This window comes from Elaeis guineensis, chromosome 8 (assembly GCF_000442705.2).
Source record: "Elaeis guineensis isolate ETL-2024a chromosome 8, EG11, whole genome shotgun sequence".
Classification (NCBI taxonomy): domain Eukaryota; kingdom Viridiplantae; phylum Streptophyta; class Magnoliopsida; order Arecales; family Arecaceae; genus Elaeis; species Elaeis guineensis.
In genome coordinates this window covers 138,707,166-138,728,298 of record NC_026000.2, presented here as the reverse complement: position 1 = coordinate 138,728,298, position 21,133 = coordinate 138,707,166, and the positions used below count along the sequence as shown (strand labels likewise).

The 21,133-nt window shown below is 38.0% G+C and overlaps 1 protein-coding gene across 7 annotated transcripts; it reads right to left on the bottom strand.

Annotated features, from left to right (window-relative positions):
* Window positions 1-5,303: 5,303 nt before the first annotated feature.
* LOC105049472 (probable E3 ubiquitin-protein ligase HIP1) lies at window positions 5,304-19,459 on the bottom strand. Of its 7 annotated transcripts, XM_073261915.1 has the most exons (8): window positions 19,195-19,320; window positions 18,776-18,843; window positions 16,391-16,524; window positions 14,318-16,129; window positions 10,084-10,134; window positions 5,991-6,089; window positions 5,754-5,897; window positions 5,304-5,677 (listed from the first exon to the last, which is right to left on the bottom strand). In XM_073261915.1, exons 3-8 carry the CDS (start codon window positions 16,421-16,423, stop codon window positions 5,546-5,548), a joined length of 2,271 nt encoding a protein of 756 aa, XP_073118016.1. In that variant the 5' UTR covers window positions 16,424-16,524; window positions 18,776-18,843; window positions 19,195-19,320; the 3' UTR covers window positions 5,304-5,545. The 7 variants fall into 7 exon arrangements, 5 of the variants coding, with proteins under 5 accessions (XP_073118016.1, XP_073118017.1, XP_073118015.1 ...); XM_073261916.1 differs by lacking the exon at window positions 18,776-18,843 and having other exon boundaries at window positions 14,318-16,204; window positions 19,195-19,437; XM_073261914.1 differs by lacking the exon at window positions 18,776-18,843 and having other exon boundaries at window positions 19,195-19,361.
* Window positions 19,460-21,133: the final 1,674 nt, after the last annotated feature.

The following is a 21,133-nucleotide window of genomic DNA, read 5'->3' as shown; positions in this document are numbered from 1 at the left end:
TTTCCCTTTTCCTGGGGCAGAGCTCGAGCTTAAGCAAATAACAACAGCCTTTAATGCATATAAAAAGAGAAGGTAGAGAGATAGGCTACCACAATGTACATACACCGGTCTGCTGCAGGGTTCAATGCTGCTTGTTTGGTGCATCCAAATGCACTTCGGACGGGAAGGATGGGATTGCGTGTAGGTGGGATGGTTTTGTGTGTGTGTGTGTGTGTTTTTTTTTTTTCTTTTTCTTTTTCTTCTTTCCTTCTGTAAAAAAAAGGGAGCGCGGTACAGAACAAATCATGTCTATCTCTGTTGCTTGTGCCCCCTCCCAGTCTCCATTTTAATATACGAGCGGAATTTATTGGGGTGGAATGACGGTGGGAACGGGAGTGGGTGGTAGTCGTCTTCAGAGTCGCGGGCGGAAGCGTCAAAAGTAGGTGAGAGGGGGGATGATGTCCTTATGTTTTTGTTTAATAAATGTGCGAACTGATGGGAGAGAGCGGAACCTGTTTGGCTCGCTTCACAAATTTTATCTCATTAAACTTTTTTTTTAAAAGAAAATTGATACATAATATATAATATCTAAAAAATAATTTTATATATTTTATTGCATATATTCCAAACTAACTTATATTTAATTGAGCATGTAATTTTTTTTTAAAAAAAATATGTAAATATCATTATATAGTTTAATAAAAAAAGATTTTATCATATTCTATTTTAAAACTTAAGAGTATTTTCAGAAAAATATTATCCCAATTCTCACCAAAAATGATCTTTTTTTTGTTTGATATATATATTTTTTTATTCCACATGAAATTTTATTTATTATAAAATATGAAAAAATTTTACGTCTCTCATTTAAAAATTCGAATTAGGTATTTTTTTTTTTTTTTATTGATCATACTTTTCTCCCTGCCCTATCCACGAATCAACCAAATTCATGGAGTAAAAAAGATCAATTGCCAGTTATAATGGTGTGCCGACACTACCAGCCTTTGCATCCCACCAAACTATGGGCTGCAACTCATGTTTGGGAAGGCATCACCATCTCTTTTATGTTTTTCCTTCTCTTGTGACTAAATATTGAAGACAGACTTCATTAGTTTTACTTTTTTATTATATTAGTAATTGTTGATTTAGAGCATGGTACTTGCCATTAGATCATCTGATGCTGAAAATGGAGTGGCATGGAAGGTGAAACTTAATATTTTACGAATGATGATATATTCTGGTAATCACTGACCATTACCAAGACAAGCATAATAGCATGCAAAGCACAACAATTGAAAGGCAAAAGTAAGGAAACTACTAAGAAGATTGTTTACATGTTCATGAATTTTATTGTATTAGCCCTGAGCAAATGAAAATGGTAGTGGCTCAGCATTCATTATCTAAATTGGTGCATCAGCAAATTGTAGCTTTCCACGAAATTAAACGGCGCGTTGCCTTCATCTACCGTGCGTAAATTGCTGTACGATATGCTAGATTAGAGATGAGAGTTGAAAGGCGAAAATATCTTACATTTCCAAAAACTCCTAAAGAGGCAGATGGTAGAAGTCCATTGATCTAAAAGAAAAGTTGCACCTTACCGGAAAAAAAAACACAAAAAAGAGTTGCAGCAGGCATCCATGCATGTCTGTTTATATTATATTAACACATTGTCAGATACAATTTGAGTCCTAAATGGCCCGAAGTCGTTTCAGTTCGGACCAAGGTCAAGTAGGATATGGCATCTAACGGCAAAAAAAGGCCATGATTATCACACCAATATGTTGGAGGGAAAAGAAAACAACTTTTTTGTAAATTCAAAGACTTATACCAGTCTAAAGCTCCCGTGTGCCAATATTGCTGACTCGCTAATCTATTTTATAAAAATAAGTTTAACTATAATACATAAGTGTTTCTTAGTACCAGCTAGCTGGAGTCTAAAATATGCGAACGAACTTCGACAATGTGGCACTTCTCTAACCGTTCGGACTTCGCAGTATGGGCGTCACACCCCGACAAGACGGCAAGCACTACATTTCCTAAGCCATATACAAAGATTCATGCTTTTTTTTTTTGGTAAAGTAAAGATTCATGTTTTTTGAAGTGCAACAAAGATGTTCGATGAAAATCTACGCAGCATATGGAGAGGATTTTCAACACGCATTGAATTAACTAAAGCTTCCCCCCACTCATGTGCGTCGCACCACGGGGGCTCGGTCATAATATGCATCATTTTCCGGTGGAGAAAAAGTTAATTATTTTTTTTGGTAAAATAAAATTAATTTTTCAGGTAAGCAGGTGAAGGAATAAAATTTAAAATAAAAAAAAAATTATAGCTGCAAGTGGTAGATCCGTTGTCACACAGCGGATCATGAGTTCTTTACCTATCTAATGTGATTAAAAAATTTTTTACCAAAACATTGCATCTTTGAATTTATTTATCACAATGATGCAAAAGATAAAAACGTCATCTGAAATGATATTTTTTCATCAGAAAATATCATTCCAAATAGCACTTTCTGCCCAATCAGCTCATCTCTCTCAAATACATGACGTGATGACGTGGTCCATGAAAGCACGATTCAGAATGGCATCTCTAAAAGCATCATTCCAAATGGCGCTTCTAAGTTGGCTCCCATAAAACTCTACACCGTCTGCATCTTCCCCACCCGACGCACTCCCCATTGGCCTTCTTTCGATCCGATGCCTATCCCACCACCCCCCTCCCCTCGAGCCGACGCCCTCTCCCCCCTTCCCACCGCAGCTTTTCTCCTTCCCATCCGGCATCCAACCCCCCATCCCATCGAGCTTCTTCCATCTCCATCTCAACCGATACCCACCCCCCACTCCTCCTCCCTCATCCGACGCCCACCCACCCCCTCTGTCTCTCTTCCTATCCGACGCTCGCCCACCCCCTTCACCCCTCTGGGCTTCTTTCTTTCTCCATCTCCCTCACTGCGAGAGATGGAGAAATCGTGTTTAGAAACATTGATGGTGGTTAACTAAAGCATATTAACATGCCTTAGCATGGAGCATCCGATACGTCAGATATGAGATATACACCGTCATCATATGTTCCAGATATACCACCACCATATATTTTGCAGACATCATTGCCGCATGCTCCACATATGCGACCATCTTATGATCTACAGATGCCAGAATCTTCATCTTCCTATATGCCCTAAATGGCAACATCGGATCTTAGTTGGCATCATGAGTGTTCATTTGAGTGGTCTAAGCAGTTGAGAACTATTTCAGTCCCTTATCAGTATGACTCTTTTGTTACAGACCCATCTTTGGATCCAGATGAGGGAGTTGAGGGGGTCACTCAGCTCGCAGATGCTTTGGCAGTCTGTGTTATTCCTCATATGCATGACTACGAGATATCCATTGATATAAGGGAGTGGCCATCACAGGTGACACAGGAGCAAGAGCGATTGTTGAGGACCTTCCTGAAAAGGTCTAAGTGGTCACGAGCACCATGACGTCCTTGTGGTACTTAATATTTTTTAGACATGTAGTAACGTGAAATTTCTTTTTGTAGACTTAACATTTTTATTCTATCTTATATTATTAATTATTATTTCTATCGAAGATTAGTTTAGATATTTTGCTAGTTAATTTCAAGTATTAGGATGTTATGAAATTTTTGGATATGGATATAGGTCTTCAGGTATGTCTCGAAAGATTATGGGAGAAAATATCAAGCTAAAAGGACCATATAAATCAAAATATAAATATTAATAACATATCGAGTAATTCAATCACATTTCTTGAAATAGCAAATAAAAAGTGTCAATCGAAGAGATATGCTCCAACAAAAAAAATATCCATAAAATTTTTTTGATTATTTTACTCTATATTCATCAAATATCTTCAAATATCTATGATAATTGCTATATTTTCCCTACCTCTTAACGTTCAATCTTCAAAAATATTAGAAGAGTTTTTAGATCATTTGAAAAAAAATTTAAATTTTTTTAAAATAAAAAATTAGTTAAAAACTTAGTTGGAACGTGATATGTTGGGTGCACGTGGGGACAAATAATATTCGGAATGATATTTTTAAATATATTTTTTTAATTTTTTATTTCATATGAATTGCGGAGAAATAGATTGATTACACAGAAAGTGTTATTTAAAATAATATTTTTATATTTTACATCAGTTTGATCAATAAGGTTAAAGAGACATTATTTTGATAAAAAAAAAATTATTTTCATTAAATGGGTAAAGAGCTTGCGGATGACAGCGCGTACGTTTTTTTTTTAAAAAAAAAACCCCTGTGCATCCGTCCGTCAGAGGAGCGAAGCCAGCTGCATTTCTTCGCCAACCTGCGGCCCCGAGAAACGTCACATTCGGTAAAACGAAAGGAAAAGGGACGAAAATGAATCGGAGGGGAACGAAGAGAGAGCGGGGGGAGAAAGATCCCGAAAGTGGCGCTCCCGCTGGCGCCGGTGCTTTTTCGCCAGCGATATGAGAAGTCCATTCGTCCACCGCCAGTCCTGTCGCTGCGTTTCTCGCGTACCCAGATCTTCCCGACCAAACACGGCCCCCACGTGGCGTGGCTCCATTCGCGTCCGAGATCTCCGTACCCAAGGTTTTGTCCACGGAACGGCAGCCCCCGAGAGTCGCCGTCGCTTTCGCGAGCACGTCGGCCTCAGCAGATGAGGCGGGACGGAGGGTCCGGGCAATCGAGACACGGACAAAAGTCTACGGACCAACCGATAATTATGATGTACAATACCAGAGAAAGATTCGGGAAGCCGGCACGGACGCCGCAAGCAAAACAGACCGGAAGCGTTTCCGTGTGCCTCGATATTCGAACATACATGCTTTGTTTTTTTTTTTTGGTTATCTTCTTATCCAACGTCCATGGTCACCCCGTACACGTAGTGGTACCAGTCAGTAATGCCTAGCCGATGGTTCGACACTTGATACACGTGCTAAGACTCTGTCTGAAAGTGGATTGGTTTGGAGCAGCTTGACCCGGAACAGACCCTGGGTCGAAGGCTTAGACCCCGCCGGCCTGGATTGATTGGGTCTGGACCTCAAGGATGCACCAAGAATATGCAGGCCAAACCAGATTGCCCGATGAGGTCAAAAGAAAACAGAAGGAAAAAGAAAACTGTAAATAACCTAATACAAGCAGACGCAAACTCTTTCAGATCGGGCTTGGGTCCAAGAACTTGATCGTCACAAACAAACCAACTTGGATACAGCATCAGGCACGACTTTCTTAGTTCTCCAATTCCACACGCCTGACCGCTAGCTTGCAAAAAGGAGGGATCCAATTCACATCCATGAGTCTCCACATCGAGATATGTTATATACACAGTTGCAGTGTTTATTTCATATGAAGAGGAATGCGGTCCGCAGAACACGACTTCAACAAACGGCACAATTTGCAAAAGAAAAAGTCAAGAGAAAAAAAAAGAAAAAGAAATATCATCCACCAGTGTCAATGGATTTAATAATAATTTAAAGGGCACATAAATAAGTTACGCAGAGGTCGCTGCTTTGTCCATCGGAGAACTGAGTAGAGATGCGTCGCATCCCAACCCGGTCATGTCACTAGAGCAGTGTTTTTACAAATGGGGCACAAATTCTTGTGCACCAGCCATTGTTTGATGCAAGCGGTGTGGAAGTCGTGTCCACAATCCAGTGTCCCAAGGTCCTCCCCTTCAACATATTCTTCCTGAACAGAAGAATCGAACAGTTTGTTCAAAATGCTGAACGAAACCCGGGGCTCAGAACGGAGCAGGAACCATTACCTGACAGATACAGCACGGTTCGACTTCCATAGATGCTTCCACCGCCCCCCATAAATATTTCCCCTGCTTTAGACGCTTCAAAATCACTTCCTCGCTGAGTCCGGTGCTCACATTTCCTATCCGCTCTTCTAGTGCCAATAATTCCTGTGGTACATGAGACTGTTGGGTTAAACGACCTTCGGCTGTGTAAAGGATTTTTTTGACTATGAGTATGATCTCATGAGAAGGAGCTCTTACCTCATAAGACATATTATCCACGTCAAGCCGCATGTCTCTATGCCTGTCGTGCAAGTCGGCACCACCATACAACATAGACTGGTCGAGGACAAACATATCCTGGCCAGTTACAATCAGTACACGTCAAACTCCACAAAATGAAAGACGGTATCATTTTGCATGAATCCTGGTATTAATTAGAATGCATTCAATACTTTGAACATCATGGCTCAAGGTTTTTTATACTTTTTTTTTTCTTTTTCAGAAGCATTTTATACAATCTCACATAAAAAACTTATGGTTTGATTATGGGCGGCTCGGGTTACTTCTGGGGCAATTTTACATCGAGGGAAACCTTTTCTCCAAAGCCTGATCAGCATACACCAAAAAGCCATTGGGTTTGTTTAACCTTTAATAACAGGCTATCAATGAAAAAATTCACAGCAGTAAGTAAAGTGAAGCAGACAGGTGAAATGTGTCATTTGGTTCTGTTTGGCTCATGCACAAGATTGAGGCTTCCAATTAAATTTTATTTTTAGATGCAACTCTTATTGAATATTGAAAACAAACAGCAAAGATTTCAAGTGAACTTAAATTGCATAAATGACTAGTATAATCTGTGTCATTTACATGTGCATGCGTCTTCTCATACCAATAATTTTTTACTAAAAAATGCATCCCTTATCAATTGCTGAAAATAAAGCTAACACATGTAATCAGTATGAAACATGTCAACATGACAGGCTCATCGGAAATTCAATGTGTATGATTTTCATAAAGGAAAAAAAAAAATGAAAGTGAACAAGGCAAAAAGTTTTAAAGCCTGCTAAACATAACATAGAAGAGCACTGAAACTAAATTTTATCTTATACTCTACTAACTCGACATCTTCAATGATATTATTTAACAGAGAAATATATTGTACAGGCAAGACCTCCGATCCCATCTTCTTGTCGTCAAATCAAAAGTCCTCAGCATATATTGAAGTCAAATAATGCATCTGGCATTTTAAACTAGAGTGGGATAAAAGTGCTTCAACAAATAGGTCAACCAATTCTAACGCTGCACTTTGTTTAGACCACCAGGAAGGTTGGTTTAGTAATTTCCTGCATGACAATGGTTTTAGTCAACTCTAATGCAGTTGGCTGTATCTTTCAATGTCCGCTCCTCTTATCAAAAATCACCCAACAAAAAGAAAAGGTCCACCAATTGCACCTACTAAAATGGATCCTAGTAGAATAGAAATGATGCAGGTGAGAAGGGGAACAAATGGGAGCAATCATGAGATGAAGGGGCACACCAGCTGCACCAGCATAACAATTAAGATTTAAAAAAGACATCGAGCCTACAGACCAGCCCTCAAGCAAAAAGGGTTGTCACATGGATCAAATGGCCAAAAACATCTCTGTTTGAGTCCAGAAACACAAAGTAGGTCAAGAAATCAGTATGGCCTTCATTTGCTAACCTTGTGACTAATTTGTCTGCCAACTCATCAGACCTATAAACACAAAAGTAAATGCACTGACCATTTAGCATATGATTAATAATATTATATATGAATTGGTTGACTTAATCAGCTCATAGATAATACGGTTGTAGTAAAAGAGATCAGATTTAATCCAATTAGCCATTTTGAAGGTTTGCTCATGTCCAGAGGCTAGAAACAACAGAGAGCGGTAGTCAAGGCCAGAATCATCTACTATTTGGTGAAGCCTGCACTGCTGTTATGCCCTAGCTCAAGCTTGACTTAGCAACTTAATAACATCCATGGAGCATACTCCAAACCAAGGCACGAGGATGCTTTGTTAATTATATGAACATGCTGAGGTTATGTTCAATTTTGATGCACATGAAGAAAATGCAGTACAATTTTTTTAAGATAGCTGCAACCTGCAGGTGGAATGCGTCCTAGAAAGATCAGATAAAATTATTTAAAACCATAAATATAAAAAATAATTAGAAAATTGAAGAAATTTAGGTAACTAAAAAAAAATTAAAAATAAAAAAAAGATTTTACATTCATTTGAGACTAACTTGACATGCTGGCCAGTGAAACTATATTTTCGCTGCAGAATATACAACGATTATACATAAGAACACATGCTCAATAATCAAGTTTATGCAATGAGCAACTCTATCAAATTATATTAATAAATCAAAAGTCAAAAATGACAAACAACCAAATACTGGTTAAACCTATTAGTTGTAACCAAAGGATTGGTTACCAATGAAATGATTTGAGGGCCATATCTCGACCAACCCTGCCTGACACCAGACACCTCACTATTAAAACCTTAGCTGCCTAGAGCTGGGCAGGTCATATGGAGGCTACGCAGCCAAACGGGTCACTTAGATTGTTGGGCCATTGAATGGCCACAGGATCCAACTAGCCTAAATAGTCAAATACCTTTTTAGAACAATTTGAGCTGAGCTTGGATATGGTTGACTTGTCAAGAGTTAAATACTTTTCTCGAAAATGTTATTTTAAAATTCCACAAATATACTAGTTACAAGATTATACACTAAGGTCATCCCACATTTCCAGACAAAAAAAAAAGGATATGAGGAGATAAGCCTCCACATTGACTAATCCGTTTTAGGAGATTCTTCCAGCCAGCAAGCATCAGGCTTTCAGAAAATTTTCATGAACTATTTCTCTCTTTTCCCTTATAAGATACGCAAAATATAAGACAAACAAAGAGGAAGACTTGCATGATTTTACAAATTTGGATTCTTTTTTTATTATAAACATATTTTACTGTGATATAATGGCTTGCATGGTTGTCTCCTACTAAAAGAATTTTTTTTTTTTTTGGCAATCCAAGGCATGCAAAATTAAAGGTTAAACACCTAACTACGAGTATATGATAGTTCATAATATTAGCATCTGATGAAAAGTCATGGTTGTCAACTAGGAAATGTTTCTTTTCTTGTGTCTTTATATATTATTTTTAACTGTTTTGGTAAGTGACCTATTCGTCATAACATAAAATTTGAAACCGACTAGAACTAAATTGTCCCTGGAGCTTCTTCCTCTTTGTCTGTGAGAACCCTACACATGCATTTGAGTTGGACAGTTCTGTGTCCATGCAACAATGACATATGAATTTTAATAAAACAGATGCTGATTTGGTGCAAGAAAACAGGTTATGGACATATATTCTTTTCAGCTTTCTACCTATGTTTGAAAAGCAGAAGGATAATACATGATACATAAACTATAACAAAGTGAAACACTGATCAGCTTGAGTCAGGCCCCATGTAAGCAAAAGTAACTGTAACTGCCACAGCTACCAGGGAATGCTGAACACAGCTTTGATTGAATTTACAAAATAATAGGAAAACAAGCATAAACTTTGAAATAAAATGTATATGAATCTTGTTTAAAATTTTCCACAAAATAAAGAGTCTGGGAATTCCTTTCAAGTTGCTGTGTCTTTCAAGGAAGACAAATGATTTTGGGAAGTGTACTCTTCAAGTTCATAGCAAACCACCAATCAGGTTACATCTGAATAAGCAAACTGAATTTGGCCATCATTATGAAAACACGACTTCTCGGCATATTTGCCGGGAAACATGTTCAGGTAATGAATATAATTCAGTTTCGAAAATAAAGGAAAACAAGCACAAAATGCATGGAAAATTAATTTGAAATTTGCTCAAATACTCACATCAAGTATAAAGAAACTAGTGGTGAATGATCTGCAGACTAGTTTCATTAGCACCTTCCCATGTCCTACCCACATTCTCCAGCATGCTTGAGATAATAGTCCTACATTAATGCTGTGAAAACTTTTCTAATCCTCATTTCAGGGGTTCCTACTTACCAATTGTTTCTAGCATCAATTTCCAGTACAGCAAATCATGATTTGGATAATTAGTATCCATGCCAAAACAAGCTGAGGTCAAGTCTGGTGATACACATTTAAAAGTGGGTCAAATTTGTTTAGAGCTTATGCTGGCAAAAGCCAGCATATGAGCACCCTAGCCCTGCCTGCAACTCCAGCTTCTCTCCTCTTAGTGGCATATATATTGATCCTGATAACTAACATATCCAATGTTGAAATAATTGAATAATTGTGTCATGTTTAAGAACAGTCACTGGAAGACTTACCTCAAATTGTAAATTTCCTCCCCTACGCATAGATTCCAATGCACTACGAATCTGGAAATAAAGGTCATAAATAAGTATTCGATACAAAAAATCATAGATATCGTTTCATTAATGGAGGCAATAAAAAAATATTAGATGCATCCAGAGAATACAACCTCAGTTAAATAATTAATGTCGGACATGAAACTAAGTTGTAAATTGATCCAATATAATAAGTGGCTAATTTGAAGCATCATGAAACTATAAAGCTACAAAAGATACTAACAATTGGATAAGCATGATGCACGGTGGAAGACAAACAATTTTACCACCTAGTTTCAAATCTCACCATTCAAAGTCACAATGATTTAGTAGGATTGCAAAATACATCTAGGAGCAGAGAACTATCAAGGAAAAAACACTATTATGCTTAACATGATTTGAAATAAAAAAATATCCTAAACCTGGCATAGTTCTTACTTTGTTATTACACAGCCTTAAACATTTCAGTAGTGGAGAATACTCCATAAACAAAAAAATATATCTCGAGTCATCTACCAATTCAGTTTTATTTTTTTCATTCGTGCAGCAAAATCAGAATAATACTTGTTATTCAGGCCAGATGTACTCAAAGTTTGATAACATAGCAGATGTAAAACTGAAGTTTAACCTTTCATTTTTCCCAGCTTACCAGGTCATACTAATGAGCCTGCCAATATTTACCATCGCTGAAGCCCCCTTCACCCTCTATCCAATTGGAGAACTTCCTCTACTCACTCAAGACTCCTCTCAGTCCCATTAGCCTCTGCGATCACAATCCACAAGCCAACAGATAGAACTCCTGCTTGATACCATAAAATCTGGAGAAATGCTAAGGTAAAACAGGCATGTAACCTCCTGATTGGTCCAAATATTTACTGCCTGTACTTGTTATCATACAATGTTTTAGCGAATGATCCAATCAAAAAGCTTTCAACATGCAACTTTTGCATGAGATTTTCATGTTCCTGTAGCACTGCTCTAAGATCTGTTTTTGTTGCATATCATTGGATGAACATACCTCTTGTTTGGTCCCACCAGGGAGGTTTTCCAGCCTTGCCAAATATTAGATTTTCTTGATTCTCAAATTAGGGTGTCGATGTTGCATTCGTATAATTACAACCATAACTTATAAAGGCTGTAACTTGAGATTCTGGAGTTTGTTTGAATTAAGTCATTCATAAATTTCAGATGCCTCTGCAAGAGCAGCAAGACACATATAATGTCTTTGATGCAGCAAATGGACCGTTTTGAGCAAGTTATCTTGACATGAATGTGGCAATGACACTAGGGTATAAATGTCATGTTATTACCCAATGTGTAACCATCATTATCTTGACTATGATGTCCCCATGAAGGTGTTTATCTATGAGCTGACTATCTAGAAGTTAATTAAAAAAAGTCTGTGTCATTTCCTCATTATCTTCTGCGCAGCAAGGATTGCAGTCCTGGCGAGCTGGCAGGCAATCCTGCCATCCCAAGTGTCGGGATGCAGCACATCATCATTATCTCCTCCAATGTCAGTAGACAAAGGACTATGATGTCCCCATGAAGGTGTTTATCTATGAGCTGACTAGCTAGAAGTTAATTAAAAAACGTCTGTGTCATTTCCTCATTATCTTCTGTGCAGCAAGGATTGAAGTCCTGGTGAGCTGGTAGGGCATCCCGCCATCCCAAGTGTCGGGACGCAGCACATCCCATTCCATGGAAAAACTGGGACGGCCCTGCCCGATGGGATTTGAATACTTGCTACACAGAGCCCTTCAGGCTAGAGAGAAAACAATTGATTGTCATGATGACAGTCATATCAATTAAAGCATCTTCGACTCTTTCCTGTAATTCTCCCACTATTTATGATGGGCTCTCCTGTTTTTTTCTAATTTGTGGACATTTCTCCTTTATGTATCACATGTAAGTTTATAAGCTGAACAATAAGAAATTCTGGTGATTTAATGAGATGCTAGCAGCCCTATATGTTCATGATCTTGTGGAATTTTATTATTTTTTTGTCTATGGGAGGCATGTTACTGATCAAAATTTTTACGGCCTATGGGGATATGAATAACCCTATACATTCATGCTTTTGTGCATATTGCTTTGGAATAGAATCTTATGCATGTGAACCTTTAAGAGGATCATCATTCCTAACCAATGCCATCTTTTCTAGAAAGTTGTATATAGGTGGCCAAAACAAATTCTCATCCTTATTTCTTTAACAAACAAACAAAAATGCAGTCCCAACATCCCAATTTTTCACTACAAATAATGCAAAGAGATGCTATTTGAGAAAGGCATGCAAATAAAGAAAAGGAACATTTCTGGAACAAAAATTGAGAAAAGAGATCCTTTTTTGCCTAAAATTTAAATTATAATGACTTGTGCGCATGTACTGCAAACAGAAATACAGGATTGTGATCAATTTAGATGACAATCAAGCAAATCTTGGAGATTTGAAAACTAGAGAAATGGGAAAATATAAAAAATTGAAATGACTATGATGACCACATAACTTAACAAAAATCAGAAAATATTCAAAAATATAAACATGATTAAAGATCACGTAATTAGTAAAAATTCCTTTAATTAAATCATGTATGCATATAGGATAAACATAGATAAATTTAGAGTAATTACAAAATTTTCCAATAAGTCAGGGAAACATCACTAAGCCACATATACTTTGAGATAGGAAATCCAGATTCAATTATATTTTAATCTTGTTCCTTTTTGTTAACTACAATTTTAACCTCTTGTAACTACAAGAAAATTTTCCTTTAGTGGAAATTATTTTTGCAACCCGTGATGCAATTCTCCAAAATAATGAAAATTCAAGAAACAACTGTTAATAACTCAATACTAAATGTCTATAATAGTAATTTCAATGAATTTAAAAATGCAAAACTTGCATAATTTGTTACAGGAAACACAATTTTCAAGTATGTATGCAAATGCATAAAGTAAATCACATGCGATATCCAAAAAGAGAAAAAAAAACATAGTTATCAAAAGAGAGTGATCTTAAACCATTTGTCAGGATTGCAATATGATCAGAAAGTAAAAGTTATATCTATTATGAATAATTGGACAAGTCCATTTTCATTAAATAATTTGTTGCCTCCCGTTTTTTCTAGTTTGTTAATTATGTAACAAGCAGTAAATAAGAATTAATTCATTTTCACAGAAAAGGTTTTGAACTTAAATCAATAAATATAAATCTAATAAATTTTGTACTTTTTTCCCAAATAATTTCAATAGTAAATATATTTAAGAAAAATCCGAAATGAAATTAAAAAAAAAAATCAACAAGTGCAAATCAATTGAAATTAAGCCTTTTTTGGTTTTAGCAACTACCCTTTTCTATGCGCTCTTGAAAGCATAAAAAGTGACCAATAAATGAATAAGAAACAACAAGCATTATGAAACCAAATTCTAAGGGACAGCAGATTGGAAAACATAAACCATCTTCCTAACATATAAAACCATATGAGAGAGTTAGGCGAAATGGATGCAAAGAAAATGCGGCAGGAAAAGGTTGGTGAAACAAAGATGAACTAGAGTTAAAGAAAATGATTGATTATAAATTAGAATGGCTATGTAGTTCTGAAAGTTATGAAAAATAATATTGTTGCAACTAAAACAAAGCATGCAGCAATAATTTAGCTATAAAAAATAAAGGCTCAAGATTCCAAGCAGAAATCCAGAGGAACACAATGGCCTCCAAAAGTTTATTCAAGAACCTGGTTGTAACATATTAGTGCATATCATACCACCATAACAGGTAATTCTAGAACAGTCTGCCATCTACATGTGAATGAAGACAAGATACATCCATGGTTTAAAACTAAAAGAAAATATTTTACATGATGTAAATTGTTGGATGGTATTTTCTACAAAGTAGCATATATAAATTCACAACTATGGATGTAAACTTATGAATGTGTGTGTGTGTGTGTGTGTGTGACACTTTCCCACTCAAACCCCATATGACTATTTGTGAGACCAAGTTAAAGCAGTAGACCAATGAGCATGTAATTGGTTGATAGTATAATTATTTGGGAATGTTGACATCTTATTGGAAAATTTTATTGCTTTCATAATATTAAAAATTCATCAAGCAAAAGTATCCAAAATCCATTTTCAAACTTGCATTGAAACAATATATGCAACTAATGAAAATTACTGCATAGCTGAGAAAATGAATGTTCCAAGAATGCACCTCTGATATCATCCTGCTTCTCCCTTCCCTCGCAGCTGCTACAGTCCTCACAGACAAGGGAACACCTGAAATATCATCATTTTGTCGGTCCACCAAAAATGCAGACCTCATGTGCTGTTGCTGATGACCATGGAAAACAGCTCCAGATTGATGACCTCTCCCGTGTGATGTAATAGAGTGACAAGAACGTTGCAGAGAAAAGTTACTCGTCTGACCTTCAGATTCAGAGACACCAGATGGAAACGACGACCGCCGGACAACCTCTGATAAGCTTCGTGGATATCGGGTAGGAAGATTATGATGAGGAACCCAGGTAGGCCCTAGTGTTGGATAGACCCCTGAACTAGTGCCAATCTGTGAAGTAGGCACTCCATTTCCTGCAATGCTAGTACCCCTATCAGACAGATTCCAATTTGTCCGGTCTTGCACCAGATGTCTCATATCAGGTGAGGGAACAAAATCTGAAGCACTACTTATTGTCACGTTTCTTGGGTTTGGGTCCTCGCTCATAGCAATTACTCTATCCTCTGAGTTGAGAGAGATTGATGAACTGCCAATTCTTGAACTGGAAGCTCCACCCCATGGGAAATGGTACAGTGTCTGAGGCAAACCAGGAATAACTGGCATATGAAGCTGACTTTGTGAGCTTGAGCTCACACCAATTGGCATGGGCTCTAGTGGCTGACTAAATGGGGTAGGATGGAAAGGTGGTTGATTGGGTGACCATACATTAAACCGGCTCAGAGTATTCCCTGAGGACCATAAATTAGGTGGGGAAATATCATGTTGATGGGCAGGGTTCATTCTGATTCGAAAACTTCTACGTGAACTTTCTGCATTTCTTGCTGTACTTACAGAAGGATAGCATTCGGAAGCCACTCCTCTCATGATGGTGCCAACACCTGCATTTAGCTCTTCTTCAGAAGGATTTGCTACAGATAGATAATCTGATGAGCTGCCTATATTTAAACAAGTAGCAGGATTATAAGTAGAAGAAGCAGAATGCAGAGAACTATTCTCATCTTGGTTGATAAAGATTGCACTTCCACCGGTGGACGACTGCCCAGGTACACCTTCGACGTTTTTCCTTTTGCAGGCTAAGCGTCGACCATCGAATGAACTTCCTGGCCTTCCATCACCATCTTCTGGCATAAATCCAACGCCTCCAGAAGAATTTGCACAAGAATTTGAAGGACCATTCAAAGATGGAACATGCTCAGATTCTAGTAAACCTGAGGTATAAGTAGGATGAGGACAGAGCCTCATTTCTGAGACCTCGCTGCTGATGCCAACATGTCCAGCATTGTGTTGTGAATTCTGAGGGACAGCATTTAAATTGGAATCCTGCAAATATTGCTCATCATCAATTTGAGATGCGTTAAGATTAATGTCAACATTTTCCAGAGAAAGTGCATTGGCTGCTTCAGAACGGCTTTCTTCTATCCTTGGGCCACCCCTCCAATTAATTGTCAGAGTAGGTGTCCTCCCATGCTCCATTTTGATTTCATTGCAGCTTCCATGGTTTAGTGAGTGTTCTCTTGAGCTAGATGCACCTGAGTTCCAGATGCTCAGTCGAGCACCATCTTGAGCACTCATGTTTACATATGACATATTTGCATCAGTGTGAGATACTAGATAATCTGGTAGGTTCTGAGTCTCTACTGGATCAAGAAGCATGTTATTCCAGTACATTTGTTGATCCATGGCAGCGTCGCTTGAACTTGATGCATTGTCAAATTCAAATGCTTCAGTGAAGGGTTCAACAGAACTCCTTTGCCCTTGCATTAGGCAAGTTCTTCTTCCGTGGAGTTTCTGCCAAGAAGGAAGATGCTACAATTGAGTCGATCACATGCGACCATTCAACCATATCACTTGAACTAGAGCAAACTGCATAGAAAATAAAATAAAAACAGAAATTATTATTTGATATTCAAATAGATGTTCTCGTAGTGGACTCCTTATTTAAATAAATCAACAACAATACAGTGTGAGAAAGAAAATAAGACTAGCAAGGCCGCATCAATACAGAAAAAGGATTAACGAATATAAAAGATGTAGATAAGAAAAGCATACATCTATATGTACAAACTTCTTGGCTTTCCCCATCTAAATATTGGATCTTTGCTAAATGATCCACATATATATCATGAATCCATACTGAAAGCAAAAAAGCTGTTCTTCATGTCCATATATTGTTTGTACATAATCTGCATCATGGACATAAGCAAACATAGTGATAAGTTAAAAACTTCATATAAATGTTATACCACAACAGATATGTAATGTTTTATCATAATAATACGTTTGAAAAAAAGCCTGCTATACATATATGGCACATTTTTGGGCACCCTAATAATGCATATCACATGAATTTCAGAACCTAGAGTTTTTGGCCTTGGTGCATGCTTTTCAGTTTGAACATTAGCATTCACTTAATATACTAGAGTATGACACATAACCCGTGCATGATGGTTTCACATACTACAGTAGCCAGTGCACATTAAAAACAAGATACATGAATGTATCTAATGGGCACTTGATCTGATCAGGGAAAAGCAATTAATTCTTTCAACCCTCTCAACTCGAAATTTTCAATTAAATTTTAGAAGAAGGTGAAAATTGATGAAAGTAAAGTTTAGATCCTCTTTTTTTCATTAATGACTCAACAATTGAGATACACAGTTTCTATTTATGATAGTAAGGTCCGTCCTTACATAATTCGGATCGCATTTCTCTCTTTAGTTCAAATAGGATTAGCTTTCACAAAATACATATAACTAGTGGAAACAAATATGAAAAGGCTAAAATCCTATAGGAGGAAGATCTCAACTCCTACACTGACTTTGCCTTGTTAGAAGATACATCCGATTAAATCCCCCCCCCCAAAAAAAAAGAATTGACTAGACCATTTTGGGACCCAAATGATGGAATTTGGGCATGATTGCTAGCTATGCTGCACCCTTTAGGGGGTGGCGTCACATCATAAAGCTCAGAAAATTATCTGATTTTCTAAAAAAAATCATCTCCATCGAGCATCATATGGTCAAGTTATAGCCTCCAGAAATTTGGCACGTGATTCGACTTTCCGATATGGCAGATCTCACTTCTAGAACCTGTCCAACCCTATCTGTAGTAGTCAAAGTGATCCATATTGAATCCGATGATCCTCCTATATCAGTACTAACCAACCAAATAAGTTAGAGAAGCATAATGCCACAATCCAAGAAAACAATGTAAGCGCACCACATACATACAGGAGGATGCATCACAAAATATATGGCTCTTAATATGGTTATCATGAAGGCTAGAAGAATAAAATATTGATCATAGGGCTTGGATATGAGTTTTTTAATCATCGCCACGTGCTTGGATATTTTCGTCCTATCAATTCCTATTCTCAATTTTCTCCAGTACTCTATGTTAGCATGCATGGAAAATTAACATCGGAAGGAGAACGCCTATATTAGTGCAAGATCACCCACTATGATCAAACTATAATGCTAGAGACCAAACTATAAGAACAAAGAGCAAGTGGTTCATAAAATAGATGATCACTTCAACATGATCATGCAAGAACGAGAGATTTTCAAACAGCATTCATAGATATTATAACCTTTTCTATCATCAAAAAGAGAAAACGTGTAAAAAATGCATCCTTAATCTGCTGCAAACTTGAGGATTTTGCCCCCTTGATACTCATCGAAAAATCTCTCATGAGATTCATACTTGTTAAGAAGTACAGATAAGTATTACTCTGAATTCCCCAGGCAAATGAATATTGACTTTGTCCAGCATAAAACTACATCAAGATTCTTTGATTTAAATATTATAAATGAGAACTCGGAGCACCTGCACCTTAGAAATTTCCTTCAAATTTCGAAGTGTTACTTCTCACCTAATTATTCCAATTGTTGTTCATGCAAATCCTCCATGAAATCAATTACTGACAATCATGCTAACAGTCCCTATAGTAATACTCAGCCTGCTTGAACATGATCAATAATTTTCTCATCCCAAAGTCCATTTGCCCAATAAGCTTTTCCTCTGCATGTTATTTATTCTATCATCATTAGCAACTCCATGTTTTGCACTGTAAATTTATCCATGGGCATGCATTCTTCAGTGTCAAGTGAACTACTTCATCGCCTCTACATCATCTCACGTAGAATTCAGCTTTGAGCTGTGTATAATTCTATAAAGGTAGCATAGGTACCAGCTCCCATCGTACATAATTGGCAGATATTATGGTGTCAAACACTGAAGTGGCTGTGGTGGCAGGCAAGAGGATGATATTACAGATAAAATAAAAAATTACAGGCACAGGGTTTTCACATCCTCCAACAGTAAACGATTAATCTAATCAGTACAAATTTCCAAATTCAAGAGAAAATAAATTTATTGCTTCAATCTGACGCGAGACAACACAGGGTTTTGCGTAATCAACGAAAAAGATGAAACCTTCATGACATCATGGTGTAGAAAAAACATGACACAGCTTCATCTGAGGCCAAATGCTCCATTAATGACTGTCAGCAAACGGATCCGTGAAAAGAACGAATAATATATCGAAGGAAAAACAGCAAACAAAGAGAGCCCATCGACTCTAACAAGAAAAATAAAGAGAAATTTTCAAATCCAGAACGAAGCCACGATCTTGTCCCCCGTTTTTTTCTTTTTTTAAAAAAGAAGAAGCTAAATTCCCTGTTCTCCAGACATAGTTTCAAAATTGAAGAAAGCACAATCATCCCTAAGTGCTTCGACTAACCCTTTCAAAGTTAAAAAAAAAAAAAAAAAAAGAAAATCAAAACGGGCATAAAAATCGCACTTTTAAGAAAAAAGGATAGGAATTTGTGGCGATTAAATCCACCAGATCATACCTCAGCTGGATCAAGATATCTAAAAGATCGAAGGGCGAGAAAACCCCTCTCCTCCCGCCCCACCTCTCTCTCTCCAAAGATTTCCACACTCATCCACCCCTCCAAGAAGATAGAAAAGATAGAGAAAGGAGCCCCCAGCAACGGAGAGATGAGCAAGGGGAGTGGAAGGACGAAATGAGCGAGAAGAGGGGGGGGGGGGGGGGGGAGAGAGGAAAGAAGGGGTTGGGAGAGAGAGAGAGAGAGGGGCAGTGCCGTAGAGGGGATTAGAGAAAAGAAATGCGGGGATTTCCCACTTTTTCTTGTGACTAATAACTCGATGCTTAAGGGATTCATTTTATGCGATACGGGCCTCTCCAGCTGTCTCAGCCTCCAGAGAGTGTGTCTATGATACGTGGCTTTGCTTCCATTGGTAGTAACATGTGGGCCCCTTCTTCGAAAGTGTCTCCTAGTCCGACATGTCATTAAAAAGCGGTGGACGCTGTTCTGGAGGAGACAGCTAACGGATCGGCTCGGGGTGATATATATATATATATATATAGTGGTGTATATAATGTTTTTTTTTTTCCGTTAATAGGCCTACCATACCTTATGGTGCACCTCACCGGTATATATATCGCATATCCATAGTGTGTGTGTGTAGTGGTATGCCTCGCTTTACGATTCCCGCTCCCCACCATTTCCTAATTTAATAATATCTACTATATGTAAGAATTATTAAACAATAACTCCCTCACCTTCTATACCTATTTCTGGTTCCTCTCACTTTCATTCTCCCCATTTAAAATAACACTAATTAAAAGTACTAGTTCCAGTAATAAAGGAATTTGCATCCATGCTCGTCACGCCGAATCCTTTCTCTTCGCTAACATGTAGATTTTTTCCGTTTGGTACTCGACTCCCTTCATGCTACGCCACTCCGCCACCACGTTAATGGTGGCATTTATGAGAAAAAATAAAAAATAAAAAGGTGGTAAATAGAGTAATGGTCATTCGGCGAGCCCATCACAGCTGTTAATGTCTTAATAACATTTTGTGGACCATCCTAAATGTAAGGCTGAACCGCCGCGGTCCGTCGAGAGAATGAGCCCTTATCATCATCACATCGCCCTTTAAATTCAATGGTCTTTTCGATATCTTGATTTTGGATTTTTTTTTTTCCCCTTAAATTCCATTTCATTCTTCTATCTCTTTAATCTTGCCTTTGTGATGACCCCTACATCCAGCTATAAGCCTGTGACACCAAGATTGTGACAGTTGAGCCTGGATGATGAGAAAGAACCTTGCCTGGATGGACGGCTCACATCGCTTCTCCCATTATATTCTCATTCTCAGATAAGAAGTAATACGTCAATGATGATAATATATATATATATATATATATATATTATAGATGAAGTGAAAATGTGCCCACCCTGCGTCACCTCGCACTTTGCCACCGCCACTGCCTCGTGGTTTCCTCCATCGTCCTGCGTTCACGTCGCGCTCGTGAGCGGACTACCCTACGACGCTTGGGCTGGCGTCCTTTTTGTTCTCCCCCTCTCCGCCAGCTGCTGGCTATAAAATGGCCTGGGAATCGCTTCTCTCCATATCCCCGTCTTGTGCCGCGTAACATATTCCACGTTCCGGCTTCTTCCAGCCTGCAAGGTCTAAACCCCGTGGTGTGGACGCAGCTGCTTTGTCAAAAAAATTCTTAAAAAATGACTACACACCATGAGGCTTTATGTTTTTGACCGAAGGGGTGGTATTTGGGGCCCGAGGTATCTTTTGTACCGGCCGGGCCGGTGAAAGGCACATGGAGTGACAGGCGCTTCTCCGTTCCTTTTCCTCTCGTCGCTGATCGATAATGTAGATACCACGGCTATGAGGGGCATGGGCATCTGTTTTGTTAGTTACCTGTGAGGTGCCCTCTCCGCTGAGGCAGAAACACTTGTACTGGGTA